General features: G+C 49.5%; 7 protein-coding genes across 7 annotated transcripts; 4 read left to right on the forward strand and 3 right to left on the reverse strand.

Annotated features, from left to right (window-relative positions):
* Positions 1–1447: 1447 nt before the first annotated feature.
* On the reverse strand, positions 1448–4943 carry Pdw03_5371 (Cytoskeleton assembly control protein Sla1, putative; the record flags this gene model as incomplete). Its single annotated transcript, XM_014683458.1, has 3 exons — positions 1448–1473; positions 1533–4674; positions 4746–4943. The coding sequence occupies 3 exons, from the start codon at positions 4941–4943 to the stop codon at positions 1448–1450; spliced, it is 3366 nt and encodes a 1121-aa protein (XP_014538944.1).
* Positions 4944–5663: 720 nt separating this feature from the next.
* Pdw03_5372 (Mannose-6-phosphate receptor, binding) lies at positions 5664–7211 on the reverse strand (the record flags this gene model as incomplete). The annotated part of the gene is made up of 2 exons (XM_014683457.2): positions 5664–7037; positions 7098–7211. The coding sequence occupies 2 exons, from the start codon at positions 7209–7211 to the stop codon at positions 5664–5666; spliced, it is 1488 nt and encodes a 495-aa protein (XP_014538943.2).
* Positions 7212–8273: 1062 nt separating this feature from the next.
* Positions 8274–9179, forward strand: Pdw03_5373 (Pirin, putative; the record flags this gene model as incomplete). The annotated part of the gene is made up of 1 exon (XM_014683456.1): positions 8274–9179. The coding sequence occupies one exon, from the start codon at positions 8274–8276 to the stop codon at positions 9177–9179; it is 906 nt and encodes a 301-aa protein (XP_014538942.1).
* Positions 9180–9712: 533 nt separating this feature from the next.
* Pdw03_5374 (DNA repair protein Rad7, protein) lies at positions 9713–12316 on the reverse strand (the record flags this gene model as incomplete). The annotated part of the gene is made up of 7 exons (XM_066101041.1): positions 9713–10740; positions 10806–10971; positions 11043–11585; positions 11634–11661; positions 11718–11780; positions 11843–11870; positions 12307–12316. The coding sequence occupies 7 exons, from the start codon at positions 12314–12316 to the stop codon at positions 9713–9715; spliced, it is 1866 nt and encodes a 621-aa protein (XP_065957981.1).
* Positions 12317–12423: 107 nt separating this feature from the next.
* On the forward strand, positions 12424–15315 carry Pdw03_5375 (DNA excision repair protein Rad16, putative; the record flags this gene model as incomplete). Its single annotated transcript, XM_014683454.1, has 2 exons — positions 12424–13308; positions 13360–15315. The coding sequence occupies 2 exons, from the start codon at positions 12424–12426 to the stop codon at positions 15313–15315; spliced, it is 2841 nt and encodes a 946-aa protein (XP_014538940.1).
* A 433-nt stretch (positions 15316–15748) lies between these two features.
* Pdw03_5376 (C2 calcium-dependent membrane targeting) lies at positions 15749–17642 on the forward strand (the record flags this gene model as incomplete). Its single annotated transcript, XM_014683453.1, has 2 exons — positions 15749–16518; positions 16574–17642. The coding sequence occupies 2 exons, from the start codon at positions 15749–15751 to the stop codon at positions 17640–17642; spliced, it is 1839 nt and encodes a 612-aa protein (XP_014538939.1).
* A 653-nt stretch (positions 17643–18295) lies between these two features.
* Positions 18296–21927, forward strand: Pdw03_5377 (ARF GTPase activator (Csx2), putative; the record flags this gene model as incomplete). Its single annotated transcript, XM_014683452.2, has 4 exons — positions 18296–18359; positions 18415–18545; positions 18615–20488; positions 20535–21927. The coding sequence occupies 4 exons, from the start codon at positions 18296–18298 to the stop codon at positions 21925–21927; spliced, it is 3462 nt and encodes a 1153-aa protein (XP_014538938.2).
* Between the last annotated feature and the right edge of the window lie 905 nt (positions 21928–22832).

A 22832-nucleotide genomic window follows, 5' to 3' on the forward strand; every position in this document is an offset into this window, starting at 1 on the left:
ACCACCTTGTGAGAGAAGTGGGCAACAGCGTTATCCATTTCAGAATGTCACAAAACCCCACAGCCATAGGGAAATTCGAGTTCGATCGAATCTGAATGTCATTTTGCAAGCTCCTTGCAATTGACTAGTCAATCAGTTCATCGAAGCTCACGGTATAAGCGATATTCGCTTCGGCATCTTGTTTTTTGCCGCCCTTTCTCAAGGAGATACCCAGATGACTCGGAGGAAGTGCCATATTGGATGCTACCGCGCAGGCATTTTTTCTTCTCTTCACATCCCTTTCTACATCGTCTTCATGGCAGAAAAGTTCCCATTGATGCCTTGATTCTTTTTGGGAAATCTGTCAGGGCATTGCGGGATAATCCAGTTGAGGTTCGATCGTCGCATGCTCTTTGTGCTATTTATCTCATCTCAATTTGTCAGGTATGATACCGTGTAGGTCTCTTTTGTGTTCGATGCTATGTACAATGATTCAACGCTTGTCTTGGGAAGTACGAAAAGCAATCTCCACAGCAATTGGCCTGGATTGAGGCCACATTGACGGGTAACTAGACTAACCTTGGGGGCTTTGAATGGTGAAATATTGCTACGTAGCACAAGGCTGTGTTTCACAGCCATCGTGTATGGGAAATCTCGATGTCTAGCGATGTAGATATCATGGCTTAAGGGGTCCCAGGAGCTTCTATGACCCAGCTGCAGACTCCATTCAGACTTTGTTCAGATTCGGCTTGTAATAAAACAAAGCCCTTCAGAGTTGGATCAATGATGCGTCGTGAACCTTCCATTCGGGGGGCTAAAGCACACACGCACTGTGTGAAGCCGAGAGACAAGGGAGAAAGGAAGGGGCCTCGTTTCGAGTCGTGACATACCCCTCTGATCTTTACACTACAGCTAAGAGTTCGATCTAGGTAGCGGTGCCTAGAAAGATTTACCTCATGGACTAAGTGGACCAGGCTAAATACCGACAACTCCATGGATTGTGTAAGAGCTGGTAACCAGGGAGAGAACGTGAGCAAAAATAAAAGGAATTATCCAAACGACAAAGGAAAAGGGAGAAAGAGAGGGCATCCACACAATAAGCATCACCATAGACAGATTTATATGACAATAAGCTAGTGACACTGAAACATGCAGGATATGAGAGCATGTTTGTCACAGAATACAGGAAAGGAATATGGATAGCTCGCTAAGTGCGGGGGGATTTTGCAAGGGGAAGAGAGGAAGATTCGTGGCATGAGCTTTGATACGCGCTGCGTCAAAACGGGGACCAGGGTCATGATATGTACACGTGTTGATTCCAAGGGCACTGGTTCGAAAGGACAAGCTGCGATATGTGAAAAGAACATCCCGGCCTCAGAACGAGCAAATCTTCAGGGCAACATAGGGTGAATTGCCAGGAGACCAGGATCATATATGCCAGTCTAGTATGAGTAAACAAAGAAGCAAATTAGAAGCCGAACGGATTATTGGGGGCTGTTGATCGAGTTAGTTTTTGTTACTAAAATCACTTGTGATGGGAAGAAAACACTGACTGGCTTGCGCAAGGTTAGCTCTGAGTCCAGTCGGTTGTGGCTCAAGCTTCTTGGGGCCATCTGGCTTGACACCAAATCTGATGGAGGGAGGCGGTCCGGTTTTCTGTGGTGACAGAGGAGTGGCTGTTGGTTGCTGGGGAATTGGCGGCACAGGGGGCGGAGATGTGTAAGGCTGGTTGCCGTAGCCGTTGGCACCAGTGGGTTGCGGTTGCAGTGCAGGAGGAAGGACAGAGTTGATACCAGTCTGCATTGGTTGTTGGAATTGCCCGTATCCACCAAAGCCTGTGGGCTGCGGCACAAGTCCCTGGAACCCAGTTTGTTGAGGGGCCATTTGGTTACCAAATGGCTGTTGCTGTTGCTGCTGCTGTATACCGAATTGTGACTGGGGAGTAAACGCTGTGGGCTGCGGCATCAAGCCATTCTGGTATTGAGGTTGACCCATAAATCCTGTTGCTTGCGGCTGCATCGCAGCTTGGTAGCGCAGCTGGTTCAACTCGCTCAGACTCTGACCAGGAGGAGCAACAGGTGGACCCGCCTGGGGAAGGCCCGTCAGTTGAGCCTGCAATGGAGGGGGGCCAAAGGAGTTTTGCTGCTGCGAGAAGTTCTGAGGCGCGGACAGTGGGCGCTGCGGAGGCGGAGGCGGAGGTAGAAGTGAATTCTGTCCAACTGTCTGCGGGGCTTGAGGGCGTTGTCTGGCCTGTGCTTGGAACCCAGTCTGCTGGGGGCTGAACCCCTGTTGATTCTGTCCTATCTGTGCCACTTGCGCAAACAAGCTGGGGGTGGCACCCGTTTGTTGAGGCTGTTGTACAGCTGGTGATTGCACAGCAGTGACCGGCGGCTGTAGGGCAGACATGGGCGGGGCAGGCGGGGCAATAGGCTGAGCCGGTGTCGGCTGCAATGGAGTTTGGAGCAAAGTCAGATCCGCCATTGCCCCTGTTGGCTGAGGAACTTGAGCTGCTGCCGGCGGTGGGGTCGGGGTGGCGGCTGCAGAGGGCCTAGCAGGATGCTTCGGCTGCTTCACCTCCCAGGCATCATCGTCAAATCCGGCTGGAGCAGGCTTGTCGGCTGCCGCAGAGGGTGGTGGGCTCGCTGAGCTATCTGGTAATTTAGGTTCGTCTCCCTGTTCAAACGCTTTGGGATCAACCGCTCCTGCTTGAACATTTGGTGTTGGTCTGCCTCTGCGAGTGTTGTTGCGCAACGCACCACCGGGTCCGGAAAACAGACCACCTTGCCCTCCGTCCTCGCCATTGCCATTGCCAATGACTTCCTCACCGCCGAAACTGACATTTCGAGGCCTGGACTTGTCCGGAATACGGCCATATTTGGTATCCAAAACCTTCATCACTCGCAAGGTATCACCTAGATTTAATCCCAAATTCTGAAGGATCTCAGATGTAATGTCAGGGAGCACAGATTCGTCAATTGCATCCTTGTTGAATGATTGTGCATATCGCTCACAGCGATGTGGTCCAACGCCAGCCTTAAGGAAGAAGTCAAACCAATCGTAGTCGGAACGTTGCACAGAAGCACCAGCCTTGGAAACCCCGGATTTGGGTTCCTTGTCTTTATTGATGGCAACTCGAGGTCGGATGCTTGAAAGAGGTTTGTCCTCATCCAGGGAGACGCCGGCGACCTTCTCCACATGCTCAAGATCCTCAACAGACATCTTCGAAATAGGGACAGCAATCTTGATACCGTTCACCTTGTGAAGCTGGATTTTACCATCCTGGAGACCTATGAACTGGGCTTCCACAGTGAAGTCCTTCGTCCGATCCGTCCACTTTCGCACCTTGGTCGGATCAGGCTTCGACTTGATTTTGCTGTCGCGCTTGCTGTGACGGTCCGATGAATCCATCGAGTCCGTCCGTGACTTGCTCATCGCAAGTTTGGACAGCCGTATCTCCTCCATCCGGTTCTTTTCGACACTCGACAGGCCAGGTTCGTGAGGCATTGGTGGCGCCTTGGGTATCAATCCTGTGACTTCAACATAGCTGCTGGGAACGACGCCTTCTTTGTTATTCTTCAATCGCCGTACCATCCACCACTCTTCGGACTTGGTATCATCAAGGACAATGACCTCGTCTCCCACAGCTACTGTAACTTCATCGTCGCCTTGCGCCATGAAATCATACAGGATCTGGCCCTTCTTAGGACCGCCGCCTTCTCCCGCCTCGAGCACCTCACGCAATCCCTCTGCCCGATAGGCACCGGCGATCTCACCGAGTGCCGCTGCGATCTCGTAGGCAGTGTCTTTGGCACCTGCATGGAAATCGATGCTCTTGCTAGGCCTGATAAGATCAACAAACACATGCTTTCCTTCGATCGAGTAATGGGTGAGCTTCTCTGCACTCCATTCTTTCTGTCGATCATCACCTTCTGGAGAAATGAAGATGATTCCAGTAGCCATGTTGATTCCCAAAGTAGTCGGCATCTTCTTTCTCTTGCCCATTACTTCGACCATCTCATTGATGTTGTAGATATGATAGCCAGAAGGTGACCGAGGCGTCATCTCACCTGCCCGGTTGTAAGGGGGAGATGCTTTGATGACATGTGTTCCATCACGACCCACATCAGGCACCGCCTGCTGAGGACGGGGTGTCGGCGTCGGCTCAGGTGAGTAACGGTTCGTTGGTGGGGACGCTTGTTCCGAGGGTGGTCGACGCGGCAGACTGGGCGGCGAGGGATCCTCACGCTCCTCCGCTTGATCGTACGATGGCCGGTCCGGACGACTGGGTGGCGGGGGCTCATCTCGAGTCGTCTCAGCCACGGGGGCATGCTGCTTGTGGATAATACTGGCGATCACAGCAGCAGCGGGGTTGTGAGACATATCAACCGGAGAGCCGGCGGGCGATGCCTCGGTTTCTTCCGGGGCAGTCTGCGTCGGCCGCTGCGGAAGCGTCGGCGCAGCAGGCTCGGCTCGAACAGAAGGTGGAGGAGGAGAAGTCGCTGCAGCGAAGGCATCGTCGATAATTTCGATGTAATTTGATGGGGCAAATCCATACTCTGAGTTGTATCCAACCAATGTCCAATCCGGATCCGAGGTGTCGTACACCAGCAGCTCAGCATCTTCCGAGAAGGAAACCTCCTCGTCGGTCTGTCGCGTGTAGTCGAAGAGGGCTGTAGCCTTGTGCGCTGGTCGTGCCTATTTCATCTAATATCAGCAATTGTTCATGTAGTAAGGCATGCGCGGAAGCATTCCACCGGCGAACTCACCTCTTCGACATAGTTGTTGGGGACTAGGCCTTCAGGCTCGTCCTCATCCTCCCGCCCAGCCTTCTTTTTAGCCTTCCACCAGTCATCGTCCGCATTCTTTTCCAAGATATAGAGAAGGTCGCCCTCACGAATGTCGAGTTCGCCGGGTCCCTGTGGCTGGTAGTCGTACACAGCCGAGTAGACACCGATGAAACCCATATTGGAAACAAACTTGTGATCCGACGGCACCGATCAATTACGGTCTGCTGCAAATGGCAGCGTTTCAACGTGCCAGCTCTAGGTTTAGTGTAGTGGGATAAACGGTAGTTGGTGATGGCCGTTGATCAGCCTTGGCGCTCCTTAGTGGAGCAGGGTGAGCCGGGATGCGGATGAGATGTCGGGAATAAAAAGGTCTAGGCGCAAGGGATTGAGAGGGGAGAAGAGAAGGTGAGATTGGATTAGGGGAGAGAGGGCGGGAAGGTGGGCCAGGCGATTAGGGAGTTTACAGTCACGTTGCCTTGCTAAGTGGTTCTTGACATTCTCTTTTCAATTCTTTTGGCCTGATTTTTCTTTTACCATCTGATTCGTTATTGGGTTCTCTTCATTCTCCGGACTTTTTCTTTTCTATTTAAAGCCCCAGCTCCGCAACTGGAGCAACTGACGTACATCTACAGAGTAAATTCCCCTGGAGTTTTGTGAAATGGCTGTCAAAATGGACTAGATAGCATAGAAGTGGACTTGTTACACTGAAGAAGTCCAGGATTAGGACGAGTATCAATTTCTACGAAATGAACAAATGTACAGAGCATGAGATACTTGAATTTCGAAGTAACATCTTCCTAGCTCAAGATTGGAAAAAAAAAAACACATCATTTGAATGAGAAGCTTTTTAAAAAAAGGAGGAGAAATTTCGAAGTGTACAAGATCTACTATACAAAATCATAGTTCATCTTTAAAGGTCTCCTCGCTACCCTCGCTGTTTTCGGGCTTTGGAGATTGCTTTTTCTTTTCGACCTCTCCCTGCTTTGAATTCTGGCCAGCGGAACTTTCGGGATCCTTTTCGTGTACTCTCTCTGTCGGGTTCTCGTTCCAAGTGTCTTCCTCGTCTTCAGCAAAGACGCCTTGGAACTTGATCACGCCGTTGCTTTCCACAACCTGCAGCGTCCAGTCTTTGCCATCTGCTTCTTCTTCCAACAGATTCTTCATCTCTTCCAGTTTCTCCGCGTCGATGTCGTACTTTTTTAGAACCTGCTTGGATGTTTTCCGGATCTCGCCTTTCTCGCGTTTCGCAACCACTTCCACTCGCTCCTCGCCTGCAGATGCCACACGCCCTTTCTCAATTACCTTGCCCTCCATGCCAACAAGCTTACGGCCTCCGACCTCGATTCCTCCGATAATCGGAAGCTCGGATTGGGCGACATCACCATCCGCATCTGTAGCAGCATCGGCCAGTTGGTTGACCATGTACCACTCTTTGATCGCCTCCCATTCGGTGACTTCATCAGGCATCAAGATTTCACGGCACTCAATAGTATGTATCTCATCCTGCCGTGGTGGCAGAAAAGCAACGTCATCACATAGACGAGGGGTATAGATTACCATTAGGTAAGAGCACGTGGTGAGCTCCTTGATCCAGCCGATGTGATCTGTCGATTGTGGGTGACAATGGAATTGCACTTCAACCTTGCGCTCGCGCCCCGTCAGATCACATTTGGTACCACCACGCAAGTGTTGAACTAGATACCGCGAGCCACCTTTTGTGTGAAGCTCTGCCACATCTGTTTTGGCAGATGGCTTCTCTTCCTCACTCTTGTCGCCGATAAATCTTCCCAGGACGAAGGAATGCGTTTGGGTGTCTTCAATGGGTGGGTAGTTAGGGACACCACGGCCAGCAGGGAGTGCATGGAACTGCTTGATTTGCTTCTGATAACAGAAGGAGTAGGACCACCAACCAGAGAAATAGTACATGCATTTCCCTTCCATTTCACGTAGGAGTTCCAGACCACGATCCGTTGCTCGAGCTAGCTCCTTCTGCTCCTCGGCCTTGTTATTCTCCTTGTCTCTCGTTGCATTATGGTCGTTGTTAGTGACACGCGGGATCTGGCAGAGGAGTCGCCGGTCCTCGAGTATCATTTCTTCGTAAGTGAAGGAAGATCGATTCACATCCTCGGGCTGGTCGGTAGGGTCCGTTCGGCCTTTGCCCATATAGACTTGGGGATTATTCTGGTCGTTGCCACCGGGGCTGGCCTGAGACTGGAGTAATGCTTCCGCGTGAGATTCAAGCACATACTCCTCGGGGAATGTCACTTGATACTGTGGGCAATATTCAGCGTTAAATGTGTTTCAGATAGGTGCAAGGCAGATCCAACCTACCTGGGGATATGCCAGAATATCATCATTAATGTTGAATGGCTTTTTATTTGCACACACACTGGACATAACACATGCCAGTACCAACCATGACGACAGGCTTGCTGAGTGACCCATCTCTCTGAATGGATCAGATTAGAACGCAGTGAACCAAGGATGACAGTGGAGTCTAGGGGTTGTGGAAGTCAGGTATCCTGAAGCTTCCCCGCGAAATGCGCTTGTCGCAAGAAGCACAATTCAGCGATGCTAAGGGTAAGTCATGTAAATCAATCGCATATAGGTATCAGTATATATCTAGAAAGACACGATCAACCAATTTTCCAAAGCTGGAACGAATCAAATTCCTACACAGTAGGCAGTCCTCGCATGTCAGGTTTGGCAGTGGAGAGCGGCAGATGCTCCGTGGCCTTATCTGATAACCGCTTATCTATGTACTGTCCACGGGTAAACTTGGAACATTTAGAAGCAAATGCATATTATAGAATACAGAATGCATGGAAATGGTATCTTTTGATATTAATTTGGGGCAATAGTTAGAGTTACAATGTAATAATCATTTAAACACACATATATCCGTACTTGTGTCCACCAAACTACTTGCAGCTCATAGATCCCCCCAAATTTTCTAGGTCACCTGATTTGAAATGCTGAACTCATCATTGGCACCTCATTTTTCAGGTATCCAGACTAGTCACATAACTAACTAACTAACTAACTAGTTAACTAACTATGGTTAGCTCTTTGCTTAGTGGCTGCTGACAGGGATGTTGGTAATGAAGTCAGGCCTTTTCATTGGTCCGGGTAGGCTGACTGATGTCTTGCAAAGCATTATGGATGATGCCCAGAGCATGCTACAAAGAGTACTTAGGGAAGATTGACTAACGCTGACAGAACTTCCCTTTCATACGGAACATTCTACTCTTTTCAATCACTCTTCCTAAATAAATAGCCGTCACCTCATCCATGAAATCACTTTTACCACTTTCAATTTGCATCACCGCAATCTTCCTTGCCTATAACCTTTCTGTTAAAGAGTCTCTTAGAGACCATTTTCTCACATTCATCCAAAAACAAGCTCCTAGCCTGTCACAGCACCTTCAAACAAAGGATATTGTCAGGCAGACAAACCAACACCTCAATCTAGAAACCCCAACTCCCATAGTGTTCCCCATCACAGACATGTCCGTTCCTCGTGCAATTCGACAGGCGTTCCTTGCCATTGAGCAAGCAGAAGGCGCAGGTGCCCGTGTGCGCCGCTCTATTGGAACTGCCAAGCTCCGCAACTTCAGTCCCTTCCTCATGCTCGACCACTTCACTATCGGAAAGGGCGCTGGCTTCCCAGACCACCCTCACCGCGGCCAGGAGACTATCACCTACCTGCTGTCCGGCAGTGTTGACCACGAAGACTTCGCCGGTAACAAAGGCACCATCGGGCCTGGCGATCTGCAATTTATGACTGCAGGCCGCGGCATCATGCACGCTGAGATGCCCCACGAGAACGAAGATGGTAGCCCCAACGTCGGTATGCAGTTGTGGGTCGATCTGCCCCAGAAATTAAAGTTCTGCGAGCCTCGCTACCGTGATCTGCGTGCTGAGGAGATTCCTCTGGCCATGGTCGATGAGGGCCGTGTCAAGATCAAGGTCATCTCGGGCCAGTCGCACGGTGTTGATTCCGTACGCGACTTGGCCTACACCCCTGTCTGGATCTTGGATATCACGATCAAGCCTGGTGGTCGTATCTCACAGCCCCTGCCACAGGGATGGAACTCATTTGCCTACACTCTGGCTGGTGAGTCTGTCTTCGGCTCGAATGATTCCACTCGCATCGTGAAAGAATTCACAAACGTAGAATTTGAGCAGGCAGGTGATTTTGTTGAAATTTCCGTCCCGGATAATGCCGAAAAAGATTCCCGCATCTTTCTTGTGGCTGGCCAACCACTGAATCAGAAGGTTGTTCAGTACGGACCTTTTGTGTTGAACACCCAGGAGGAGGTTTACCAGGCGATGCTTGACTACCAGACTGCCTCCAATGGATTTGAGAGGACCCGAAACTGGCAAAGTGAGATTGGCAAGCGGATGGGATAAAGACCATGGATTTTCGTCAATTTGGTTGCATTTTCTTGAGATCTATGAACTATGGCTACATGAGTTATGGTGTTTGGAGTAACTATACATGATATTGAATGAAGTTGTTTTTTTGTGAGTGATTCAGCGAGTCCCGAGCATTTGATATATCCATAGGGGGAGGTGGTTGCAACAGTTCCCTGATTCTTAAAATGTTATCTACTAGGTTTCTTTTCTTAGGGGACGTGTGTACACAATTGCATACAGTGGACACACACAAGAAGATTGAAATTTTGTTGATCACCATATATACCAATGTATCAACACAACTCATTGCAGGCTCGGCCGTGCCGATATCAATTGACCTTCTGTACGTTCCATGCCCGTCAAGGGCAGAGGCAAATAGACGAAAAGCAAGTTTACCTGCATTTTTTTTGGAGGGATTTGCGATTTTAGACAGGCGTTGGCTCAGATCGTAAAATACCGCTAAACTAAACAAGCAAAAAAGAAGGAAAAAAAGGAAAAAAAGGTCCGTCGATCCCCTGTAGCATCACTCAGATGGTCTCAGTCTGGGTGATTCCATCGATTTTGATAGTCGCTCCTACAGTCCCGATCAGAGCAAGTTCTCTAGGGATATGGACATCGCGAATGTTGAAGCAAGCAAAGACAACAAGTCTCTGAAGGGCCGGACAGCACCGGAAGATGCGCTGCGCAATGTAGTCGTCCACGACAGTGCTGAAGGAAATGTCAAGATATTTGAGGTTGGGATATGCCTTGCCTTCTGCGAAAACCTGCTCGAACGCTTTGTATGAAACGTGACGGCACGACGCGATGTTCAAGTGTTGAATTTTCGAGCCCGAATGTTCCATGAGCGCAACGAAGCCATCGGATGCAAGCCCTATAGGCTCCTCCGGACCGGCGGGATTCGACATGTCCACGTCCCGGAGGGAGTTCAAGTCCACATAGGTAAGGGCCGGATTAGACCAGCCTGTGAAGAACGCGGCTAGACCCTTATCGGTGAAGGTCGAATTGAGAGTAAGACGAAGTTTGGTCAGATGACTGCAGTGCTCATGGATATGCAGCAAGAGTCGATCATCGGCGAACTGGAATTCCTCCAGAGAGAGGGTTTCCAGTTGTGGGCCAATACTACTCAGGATTTCAAGGAGAGGCTCAGTCTTAGTCTCAATCTCCCCAAGAAAACGCAACGACAAATGCTGAAGCGACTTGAGCGTCAAAATTCCGTCAAGCGTGTCATTGCCAATTTTGTGTAAAAACTTCAGTTTCAATCGCTGAAGGTTAGGGCAATGAAGGCACATTACTCGAGCAGTTTCGTTATCAAAGGTAGAATCTAGGTTCCACAGCTTGATGCTCAGGAAACGATGACCAAGTTTCATGAAAAGTTGGCGCCAACAGGCATCAGTCACAAGGTTTGGCCCATCTAGATGGAGATCTTTGATCTTCATATCACGCTCCATCATATAGTGGAAGATCTGGTCCTTCATTGGAGTGGTAAACCGAAGATTGACCTTTGTAAGACGAGGCATGGAAGCCAGGATCTTGTGGTAATCATCCGTACCAAGTTCTAACCACTAGTTAGATTTTCTTTTCCCCCCCCCTCCTTTTTAGCGAAAAGCGGCTCTTACTTACTAGCACAATCGAACAGGTCGATAGATGTGTATTGAGGTCGTAAGAACAGATCCAAGGTCCGTGAAGTCACGGCCCGCCTTCTGGACAAGATCTGACCGAGACGTAACAGCAAAGAAGGAGGCAAATCACCGAAATCCTCAACGTCATGGATATAATCTGCCACTTTCTAAAAAAAAAAAATTGTTTTGATCAGCACTCCCTAGTTGACGCTCTGGAGGTGGAATGCCATGGACTTACCTTGATGCAGGTTTCCAGCAGACTCTGAGTGCCATGAGGAGTCAGCCCATCAAGTAGGTTAGCTTGATTCTGACGGCGTCCAATTCCAGGGGCACGTTTCTTGGCCGGAGGCTTTTTCTCGTCGTTCTTTTGCTTCTTAGAGCAATCAACGCAAAGCAATCCTCCGTTCGGACCGGCCTTGCTGTAGGGAGTTACAGTAAAACGCTTGTCGCAGATCTCGCAGTTTGCAAGCTGACCCGGTTTCGGTCGGTTTCTTTCTTCATGGATCTGTAGCGCAAGGAAATCGTCATCATTCTCATCACCGTAATCGCCACTAAAGCGAGCCTTGCGCTTAGCAAACTCCTTGCTATTTTTGATCCTTGCAATGGCTTGTTGGCGCTTGCGCTTTTTGATCGGGTCCTCCGGTGACCTCAATACCGATGGAGACCTGGATTCTTCAATTGAATTGGATGATTCCTGTTCAGCTTGGTCAGACTGGCGCTGTGCCTCAGCTTGCCGGCGGTCCCAATCATCGCGAATTTGTTGAGCTGAGATATTGTTTGACTATAACCAGTCAGCCAAGCCACATTATGCAGAGAGAGATCAACACACAGCAAGATAGTCAGTCAAGGCAGAGCGTCTAACGTTGCAGTAAGTCTCTGGAGAGCAATAATGGTAAACGGAAGGGAAACATACGGGCCTCGAATGCCCTGGGGCTGAGTTGGCTGAGTTGGCTGTCTTGCCCGTCTCCTGCCTGTCCTTTTAAATGTCAGTTGTAATTTAGATTGAAAATTGATCACATAGGATAGGACAGGACTCACATATTTAGAGATTTTAAGTAAAGCGAGGCTCAAAGTCTGGGCCCGAGTCACTGGACTCGTGGCAATTTCGCGTTTCACTTAACGCGCGCTCTTATCTGAGATAAGACACGGTTGGTATTAGGAATGAATATAGAGGGATACAGGGAGAATTGCAAAGATCTTTGCTGGGTTCCTGATCAAGATGATGATAAACGGATTTGCCACCAGAAGAAAAAAGAAACCGAGAGGAACTAGGAAAGGGAGATCGGGAGATTCCGAGGGAAATTTCTGGTTCAGGCACCTCCGACTTCCTCTCATCTTTTTTTCTCCTTTGATTTCCTTCTCTTACTCCCTTTACTTCCTCTCTACCCTCTTTATCCCAACTTTTGTTAAATCTCAAAACTGTCTTCTAGCAATTATCTCCATCTTCATAACATCAACAAGTGAAATCGAGCTTTTCTAGGTACATCCCCCCCCCCAATCACTTCCCGGCATACTTTTCAAAGCTAATGTGATCAATCATTATTTATAGCTCAATAACCCCAATTTAAAGCTGTCATATCACCACCGCTCTTTATTCCCCCCTTCCCAAAATTCTCAACATGAGGCGCAATCTGAGACCCAGAACCACAATCCCTGATTCAGACGATGATGTACCATTAAGCGAAACGTCATTGAGGAATTCCTCCCCTCTCCGTCGATCAAGTCGATCAGGACCTCTGCAAGTCAGTGGATCATCCCTTTCTCAATCTCGACCTCGTGTCATAAAAGATTCCGAAACAGATGAGGATGATGATGTCGGTCTATCGGACTCAGTGGTACCAGACAGTTTTATTTCAGGCAGAATTGCGGTGGTTGTGCCCATGAAAAACGAATCTCCCAGTGATTCAAATTCTCGGACTTCACTTGGGAATCAGTCCACGAGCTATAGTACCCCAGCTACTGAATTCGATACCAAGATTGCAACAAAGCCGTCGGCGCGTATCAATGCCGCCGATCGCGTGAAAAAACTACAGTCGAGCACATTATCCCTAGGAAATTCCCAAAGAGGAAGAAAACGATCCGCAGCTGTTTTGACTGAGGATGATGATGCCTCTGATGTTCCACTAGCTTATGCCTACAAAAAAAAGACGGTAAAACGACCTACGGGTGCTCTGTCTGTCCAACCCGATCTCGAGAATTTCGATACCGCTCTGGCCAAATACAAATACCCACGTGCGACAGCAGAACAACGGTTGCTCGCAGACAAATTCGTCGATGAACACTTGGAATACGAATCGGACCCAGATTCTCGACCAGTACGCTTCCCTCCGTTGAGCCCTGAGCCACCAGGATCACTTGGTTCTGGCACTTCTTACTCGGATACCTCAGAGGATCCCCTAGAGGGCAGAACTCCCAGTGCGCTCGGGGAAGACCTCAATGGCGATTTTGACGACTCTGAAGCTGATCTGCCCCCGACCTGGGAAGAGCAGCGGAAAGCTCGCCGTGTCAGTCGGAATATTTCCCCGCGTGTCTTTGCATGACTGACCATCACCTAGATAGAAAGAGACCGAAAGAACCTGGTGAGCAAACATCCTGCCATTGGTACCATGTGGGATGTGCTCAAAGCACAACCGATTATCCAACCAAAGGAAGCCAAGCAACCTGTGTCCATTACTCGAAAACTTAAGCCATTTCAACTGGAGGGCTTGAACTGGATGATAGCACAGGAAAAGACTCAATACAAGGGTGGCTTATTGGGGGATGAGATGGGCATGGGAAAAACTATCCAAGCAGTATCACTCATCATGTCCGATTTCCCCCAGCCGGATCCTACTCTTGTCCTCGTGCCACCGGTAGCTTTGATGCAGTGGGTATCCGAGATCAAGGAATACACGGATGGAAAGCTGAAAGTTTTGGTCTACCACAATTCCGACGCGAAAGTCAAAAAGTTGACACAGGCTGAAATTCGCAAATACGATGTCATCATGATTTCCTATGCAAGTCTCGAATCCATTTATCGCAAGCAGGAGAAAGGTTTCTCGCGCGGGGAAACGATGGTCAAGGCAAACAGTGTCATCCACGCAGTCCACTATCACCGCCTCATTCTTGACGAGGCGCATAGTATCAAGTCGCGTACCACGGGGGTTGCCAGAGCATGCTTTGCCTTGGAGGCTAATTACAAGTGGTGCCTATCGGGCACACCTGTACAGAACCGGATTGGAGAATTCTTTTCTCTTCTACGCTTTCTACAAGTCAAGCCATTCGCATGCTACTTTTGTAAACAGTGCGATTGCGAACAACTCCAGTGGACCTCGACCAAAGAGGGGCGTTGTACTGATTGCTCTCACACTGGGTTTATGCATATTTCAATCTTCAACAAGGAGATTCTCAACCCAATCATCGAGGGGAAAACTCAGCAACAGCGTAAAGACGGTCTTGATAAACTCCGTCTGATCACTGATCACATTATGCTCCGCCGAATGAAGCAACAGCACACAAAGTCGATGGAGCTTCCAGCTAAACGTATCACCTTGCACAATGAATTTTTCGGCGAGATCGAACAAGATTTCTCACGCAGCATTATGACGAACTCGACTAGAAAATTCGATACCTATGTCAGCGAGGGTGTCATGTTGAACAACTATGCCAATATCTTCGGATTAATCATGCAGATGCGCCAAGTTGCGAATCATCCCGATCTGATTTTGAAGAAAAAAGCGGAAGTAGGGTTCAACATTGCTGTGTGTTGCATATGTGATGAGCCTGCAGAAGATGCCATTCGATCTCAGTGCCGTCATGAATTCTGTCGTCAATGCGCCAAGGACTTTATCCAGTCCTTTCAGGACGACAGCAAGCACGTCGACTGTCCACGGTGCCATATCGCCCTTTCCATTGATTTAGAACAGCCCACCCTTGCAGAATACGAAGAGTCCGTCAAGAAGAATTCCATCATCAACCGCATCTCCATGGAAAGTTGGACTTCGTCCACCAAAATCGAGATGCTCCTCTACGAACTCTTCAAGGAGCGAGGCAAAAGCCATACCCCCAAATCCATCATCTTCTCCCAATTCACATCCATGCTACAACTGGTCGAGTGGCGGCTACGCCATGCCGGGTTCAGCACCGTAATGCTGGATGGATCGATGACCCCGGCACAGCGGCAAAAGTCCATTGAATATTTCATGACTAAGCCTGAGGTTGAGGTTTTCTTGGTCTCTCTCAAGGCTGGTGGGGTGGCCCTCAACCTAACAGAAGCATCCCGAGTTTTCATTATCGACCCGTGGTGGAATCCCGCGGCGGAATGGCAAAGCGCCGATCGCAGTCACCGAATCGGCCAGCAGCGGCCTTGCGTGGTCACTCGACTCTGCATCGAGGACTCAGTCGAGTCGCGAATCATTCAACTTCAAGAGAAGAAAGCCAATCTCATCCGAGGTACCCTGAATAAAGATCAAGCCGCAGCATTGGAAAAGCTGACCCCGGAGGACATGCAGTTTCTCTTCCGAGGAACCTGAAAAAGCACCCCGATTCTTCAATACGCCACATTCGTCAGTCATGCAAGGAGTTAAAACTTTTCAACTCGGTGCTCATGAACTTATGACTTGTATTTCTCCATTTGTACTATTAGAAGTTTGTGTACGGAGTATCTCCTGATAGTATTTTGCCTTGAACTCATTTCAAGTCACAGAGTACGTGACAAAAGTTCACACTCTAATAAAGATGTAATAAACATGTGTAGGCTGAACAAGGCTAGTAAATAAAACTCTTGGATGATTTGCTCATCTTTCCGGCCTCAAGTGGGACGAGTTCATTCCGGTTCTTCATTTATAAGGCTGAAAAAGCTTGGACTCTCTGCTTTCCCTCCCTCTTTTTTTTTCCCCTCCATGGCTTTTCTTATTTACAACATATTTTGACCTATCTCGTGAAAGAGATTTTGTTTCCTATAACATGGAAGACTCCCAACCCCAGTCATTACCTGTCCATACCATCGACAAGTATGGCCCCAAATTCGTCGAGAAGGCCGACAAGATACATCGCCGGCTCACTATGGATGGAGAGTCAAAACCTGCCGGAGGCTTCGATGCCACTCCCATCCCCAAAGCCCCACCAGGCTACACCCTCAAAATTACTTTCCATCGCGCAGAAGACCTACCCATCGCAGATTTTGGCAGTTTCTCCTCCGATCCCTATGTCTCTGCACATATGGTAGTCGACCTGCCGAAGCGCCACAAACAAGACCCCGACCTGCGTTTCCGCACCCCGACCATACGCAAGGACATGAATCCCAAGTGGGAATGCGAATGGATTGTCGCAAATGTCCCCGCTTCGGGATTTCAGTTGAAATGTCATCTCATGGACGAGGACCCCACGGATCACGATGATAAGCTAGGAATCGCTTTCATCGACGCTCCTACACTTTCGGAGGACTGGGCAGGTTTCAAGGAAAGGTCTTTTAAAGTTAAAAAGCGCTTTGGGAGCAAGCGCGTCTACGTTTTTACAAACGTCACCGCTTTTACGACCGGGCACCGCAAGGAGTCTTGGTTGGTGGTCAGTATCGAGTGTCTTGGCAAAACTCCTGGCACAGAGGGGGGTCAGGTCTACACTGTTGGTCCCAACCATTGGTTTAAGCATTTTTCTCCTTTAATTGGACGGCTGGCTGGCGTTAAAGACGAGGTTCAAAGCAAAGATGGTACTGGCAAGTCTATTAGCCGTTACAAGTGTGTTTTCCTTCCCTTTCTCCCCCGGGCAATTTATATACTGACCCCCAGATAGTTTTCAAGCCATTCAGATGCAGCTCACAGGCCCCATTCCCGCCGAGCTATACCATCGGTATGTGGAATTCAAGCCATTCGTGGCTGGAATGTTCCAGGCGCAGAGTCTACGAGGGCGTATCCTGCATAAAGCGCTTCACCACCAACACCAGCGCATCTATAATTTCGATCGCACTACCTTACATGGGTCCTTCCAGACGCCTTGCCGTGAACTTGCGCAGAAGTTTTTAGAATTTGCACACTATGGTCAAGGAGGGCGGATCTTCACCTATGTGCTCACCCTGGACGGACAACTCCGGTTCACAGAGACTGGCAAGGAATTTGGCATTGATATGCTGAGCAAGCACACCATGCACAGTGATGTGTCTATCTACATTGCGTACTCGGGTGAATTCTTCCTTCGGCGGCGCAAGCATCGCCATCGCCGTAACTCCCCGGTAGAGCGTGTAGAGCGCGCTGAGAATTCAGAGTACGCAGAATCGAGCACAGTACCCACAGACGAATTCCCCGTGGAGGAAGATGAGAACCGCAATGAGGATGAGGATCTAGATCAAACTGAAGAAGGGATTCCAATTTCGACCAATCCAGCGGACTACGAACTCTTTATTGATAACGACAGTGGAACATACCGTCCCAATGCAGAGAAGCTACCACTCCTACAGGAATTCATATCTTCCAACTTCCCCGGTCTCCATGTTACCACTCTGGATTGCCAGGCGGATGCGGAACGAATGGGGAATCTGAAGAACGAGCAGCGCGAATTCAAGAAGAATGCTGGCAATGTCATTATGTTCCTGCAGCAAAGCAGCACGTCTTCGCTGTCAATCTCCAGCTCGGAAGAGGATGAGCTCAATGAGCGCAGTGGCCAATCCAAGCAACGAGGAGATCTTTCCCGACGAGTCCACGAGATGCGTGATCTACGAGGACAGGTTATGCGTTGGGTAGAAGCGGATGAAAAGCCCGATGGCCACAAGCACAAGCATCGGTACTTTTCTACCCGTGAGCGCCCCGTATCGACTGGTGCGGTCACCACTGACCCCAAGAATGGGACAAGTCAGTTCACGACTTGACTAATTTTGTTTTCTGACTTTCTTATTCTAATCCCGGGTCTTCGCAGGCCACGTATGATTTTCGATTGAACTTGGTTTGGAACCAAGTCTCACGACGTTCACGAATACTTTTTTGATACCAGGCTTAAAAATTTTTTTTTTGCTGCTTTGAATAGTTGGTCCTAATAATGCAAATTTGATATCTAGAAAGTCCATTTCGATGTTTCTATAGTATTTTTCAATCAGAAGTGAGGTTATGATCATGTTCATATATGAATGTAGTCTGGTTGAATGTTGTCCGTCGTTCGATACAGCTCTTGTAATGAGGCCAAACTAAAGGACAATTAAGCAATATACACACAAAGATCTCTACATCGAGATAAGCATAGATGTTGAGAAATTCAAAAGAAGCTCTAAAACTAAATGACACTATGGGGGGGGGGGGGGGGGGGGGGTGGTTGCCTGCGCATTTATCCGATTTCGCCCCCTCCTTCAGATCTTTGAGCTTTCTCTCTCATCCCTTTGGCACCTTCACTGAATGATTACTCGGTTCTTTTACACGCTTCAATACAACGGCCATCCGACTGCAGGTTCGCAGACCGTCGATGGCCAACGATTGGTCCCGCTCCTTCGGTCCCTTTCTCGCGCCGTGACCTAATCCCTTTGCCGCCATCATGGGGAATGTTGGCAGCCGCCTTGACGATGCGGGGAACTTGTTTTTCAAGGATCAGAATCGCTGTAGGTTCAAAATTTCGAATCGGAAACTCTTGTCAACATACTCATGAAATTTCAGTCTCGATCGCATCCGTCACGATAAGCAACCCACGACGTCGTCTTCTGACTCTATCCCCCAACGCGTTCCCTGCGGCGAGGTTCGCAGCCAAGCGCGATGCCGGCGACGACACTCCGATCGAATATATTCAGGTACGCAGTGCCCAAAATCCCGGATGCATGATGTCGTCTAGGCTAACAAGATCCCTCAAACCCCATTAGGACCCCGACACCCCCTCCGCTGCTCCGGTCCCAACGTTCATGCTTCGCCTGTCGAACGACGAGGAGCTGATCTTCAACTTTACCTTTATCATTCGTCAAACACAGACCGGCAATGCTCCAAACTCTGTCAATGGTGTCTCAACAACTATGCCCGAGGTGGCAGACACCAGTCTCATGGGCCTCACGTTCGCTCACGCATCCAATTCGAAGGAACTGGATAATCTGATCACAAGAGAGTTCCATGCGAACCCCAACCTTCAGAATAACTCGAATGTCCAACTAATCGGAGATTACTCTACTGGGGGTACCCCGTCCGTGTCATTCGAATGGTCATGGAGATGGAAGCCTCCGAAGGTAACAGAGGACAAAGGCGGCGGCTGGCGCAACAGCTGCAGCTTTTTGGATTATGACCAGAGAACTAACCGCCTCAACACACTTGCCCATTTTTCCTTCTGGGTGCACAACTCCATGCGTACCCTACCGAGTCCCCAGATCTCATCGCCAAACCTGGAGTTACCCGTCTTCCCGCGCTCTCGTATTTCATCGACTCAATCTGTCGTATCTCATTATAGCGATGCCGAATCCACCTACACTCCCTCCACTTTTCCGCCTGAGCCAGTAGAGAAGAGTCTCCCGCTCCCTCCCCCCCCTCCTCCTCCTCCCCCTCCTCTGCCATCTGTGCCCCCTCCCCCACCACCAGCTAAGGTGGACCTCCCACATTCGCGGGTAGGCGATGAGATGAGCGGAGTGGAGGACGGACCCTTATTCCGGGCTACTATGAAAGCGCTAGAATCGAAGACAAGCAACATGCGCAGCAAAATTAAAAAGGTGCTCAAGAAAGCCGAGAGCGCGCAGCTAGCGCAAGCCAATTGCAACGAGGCCATGGAAGCGTTTCTATCCTCATTGAATGATGCATCCACGTCCAATTCAAATGCTATTCAACCCGCTTTGGATCACTACTTCGAGAAGATCGCTCGCCAGATTTTGAACTACGAGCAGCTCAACACGGTGCAACTTCAAAAACTCGTGATTGATCCTCTGGTCAAGCTATATAACAACGACATCAAACAAGCAGAAGCCAAAAAGAAGGACTGGGATGAAGAAAGCCGTGACTATTACGCATATGTCAGTCGGTATCTGGGCCAGCGGCAGGACTCACTGAAAGAGAAGAAGCGTGCCGAGAGCGATTCAAAGTATCAAGTCAAGCGGCGGAATTTCGAATTGAGGCGATTCGATTACTCCTCTTTTATGCAAGATCTCCACGGAGGTCGCAAAGAGCAAGAGGTTCTCTCACACCTCACCAAGTATGCAAGTTGCCAAGTCAAGAATTTCCTGTCAGCCGCCAAAAAGGTTGAAGGGATGACCCCTCAGCTGGATGCCCTTATTCACGAGGTGGACCAGGCCGACAAGGAGTTCCAATTCCAGCGTACAGAACGCGAAGAGAAGCGCCGGGCTCTGGAAAATGGCAGTAACCCATATCTTGAGCCTGACGTTGTGGGCGGCCCAATGAGTATACCTATCATCCCTCCGGGAACTGCTAATGGCGGTCCTTCTACCGAGGTCGAGCTCGGTAGGGCCGATAGCACAGGCTCCCAGATCCGAGGAGTCACTAGCAATACCTCATCAATTTCATCTCAAGCAAATGCGGGATCCATTGCATCACCCACAGGGATCAGTGCACCTGCGTCAAGCTCGACGGTAGTCAGTAATGCGGGCCAGAATCGCTTCAAGGGTATCCGAGATCTTGAGGAACAGAACAGTCTTGGATGTGATCGAACCAGTGGCCAACAGCGGAAAGAAGGCCTCCTGTGGGCACTATCCCGTCCAGGGTCTCACATCGACCCCAAGGGGATCAACAAGCAGGCATGGCACAAGTAAGTACAAGCGCATGAAGGGTTGATCAACTTCTAATTTTGTCAGATTTTGGATTGTCTTGGATCAAGGAAAATTATCCGAGTATAGCAACTGGAAACAAAAACTGGATCTACATATGGACCCCATCGATCTGCGCATGGCATCCGTCCGTGAAGCTCGAAATGCGGAGCGACGGTTCTGTTTCGAAGTGATCACACCCCAGTTCAAACGTATTTACCAAGCCACATCCGAGGACGACATGTCCAATTGGATCAGGTCTATCAACAACGCGCTGCAAAGCGCGGTCGAAGGCCAGGAGACTTCAGCTTCTTCCGCGTCTAGGAATAATGCGCTGACCAATCGGGATATTGGCTCCGCTCTAACAGGGAAAAGCTCGTCTGTGTCTGGTCACCATTCCCATTCCAACTCTAGCTCTGGCTCTGGCAACAGCGCCGGCGTCATCCGCCGAACTACAGTCGGTGCGCGTCCGGGCTATGTCCGTCATGATGGCAACACCTTTGAAGAGAATCCTGCAAAACTTCTGCAGGTTGTACGGGATGCGGACCAAGGCAACAACTGGTGTGCTGATTGCGGATCCTCATCCAAGGTTGAGTGGGTGTCCATCAACCTCGGAATCATTCTCTGCATTGAATGTAGTGGTATTCACCGCTCTCTGGGTACGCACATATCCAAGATCCGCTCTCTCACGTTGGATGTACACTCCTTCTCGAACGACATTGTCGAGATTCTCCTGCAGATTGGCAACCGCGTCAGCAATATGATTTGGGAGGCGACCCTAGATCAAAAGCTCAAGCCGAGCGCCAGTTCTACACGGGAGCAGCGGTTGAAATTTATCACCGCCAAATATGTTGATCGAGCCTACGTTGAGCATCTGCCTTCACCACGTTCTCGCTTCGCGACGCCTGGCGAAACACTTCTCGCCTCAATCAAACAGAACGACATCCAAGGCGTCCTCTACGGCCTCGCCCTGCGTGGTAACGTAAACATTACCGATCGCTCCCGCAACACCCACGCCACTTTCCTAGCCCTCGCCGCCGCTGATCCTGCGTCCCCAGGCGCCCCACCGACCACTCTCGCCGCCAGGTCTAGCGCAAAAGCCATCCCGTTCCCTATCGCCGAGCTGCTAGTCCAAAATGGCGCAGAGATCCCGCCACAGCCCCCCTCCATCCCTCTCTCCCCCGCAGCCAAGCTCTACCTCAGCCAACGGACCGCCCGCCCATCTACCTTTAGCGTGCCTCCACCGCCACTGGGTGGAAAGTCCTCTGCGAACGATACCCTGGGCTCCCTCCCAATTATCCGCAGCAAGGAATCTTCTTCTTCGTCAAACGCTCCAACTCTCGCAGAAAGCAGAGATAAAGACAGAGAGAAGCTCTCCAAAAGAGGAAGCGCTGGTGCCCGCTTTGCGGGAAAAGTGGCTTCACTTGGAATTGATCGATAAAGGGCTTCTCTCCCCCGCCTAGCACATCAGCCGCGCCGCCCCATAATCGTAATTATATCGTGTTTAATGAGATTCCGCATGAAAAATTCCCCTCTGATGACTTTTGTTGATGTTCCTTTTTACTCTTTGTTTTCTGTTTCTGATCAGAAAAAAAAAATTTTTTTTGGCAGTTTGGCTCTAACTTCCATGAGGGCCAAGCGGTGCTATTCTTTCTTTTCTTTGTTTTTACACTTCTTCGTGTCAACTCTGATACTTGCATTTCGATCCCGCTTATGGTTGGTTTCTCACCACTTTCATGGTTTATGGTCTTTTTTACAATTTCAAATATGGGTCGGGTCCGTTGCCTTTGCCCTGCGTTCTGATCAACATGTTTTATATGTAGATGTGCTCTGGTGTATCTCCGTTTGGGGGGACTTGTGTTCATCGAGCCTTGGGGACCTTGGTGGAATCTGCCATCGCAGTAATCGAACGTGGCCACGGGAGAACGAAGTTCTCAAAACAGCCATCTACCGGCTATCTGCACAGTCTATCCCCGGCATATTCATATTGAATAGAGCTAGTTAGAATACCTCCTGTTTTCCTTTCTTCGCTTCCCCTCGTCATCCACTTTTCCACGTTAAACTATCAACCATAAATCACCGGTTCTCTAAAACATACTAGCACTATACCTTGTCCAGAAACGAGGTGTTCTAATACTGGCAACACCAAAATGCCCGAGTCTACCCGCTAACCCCAGCTGGTGATAATCCCAACGGACCGTGGGGCTGTGGCGTCTACCGGTGGCCGAGGATGGTAAGACCTGCGGTTTTCTCGACGGAAATAGAGCCATTCACAGACACATCGCACAACGTAAGGGTATTGGTGGTATGGAGATATGGAGACATGAGGGCTGTGAGAGGACCATT

This window comes from Penicillium digitatum, chromosome 6 (assembly GCF_016767815.1).
Source record: "Penicillium digitatum chromosome 6, complete sequence".
In the NCBI taxonomy this organism is placed as follows: Eukaryota; Fungi; Ascomycota; class Eurotiomycetes; order Eurotiales; family Aspergillaceae; genus Penicillium; species Penicillium digitatum.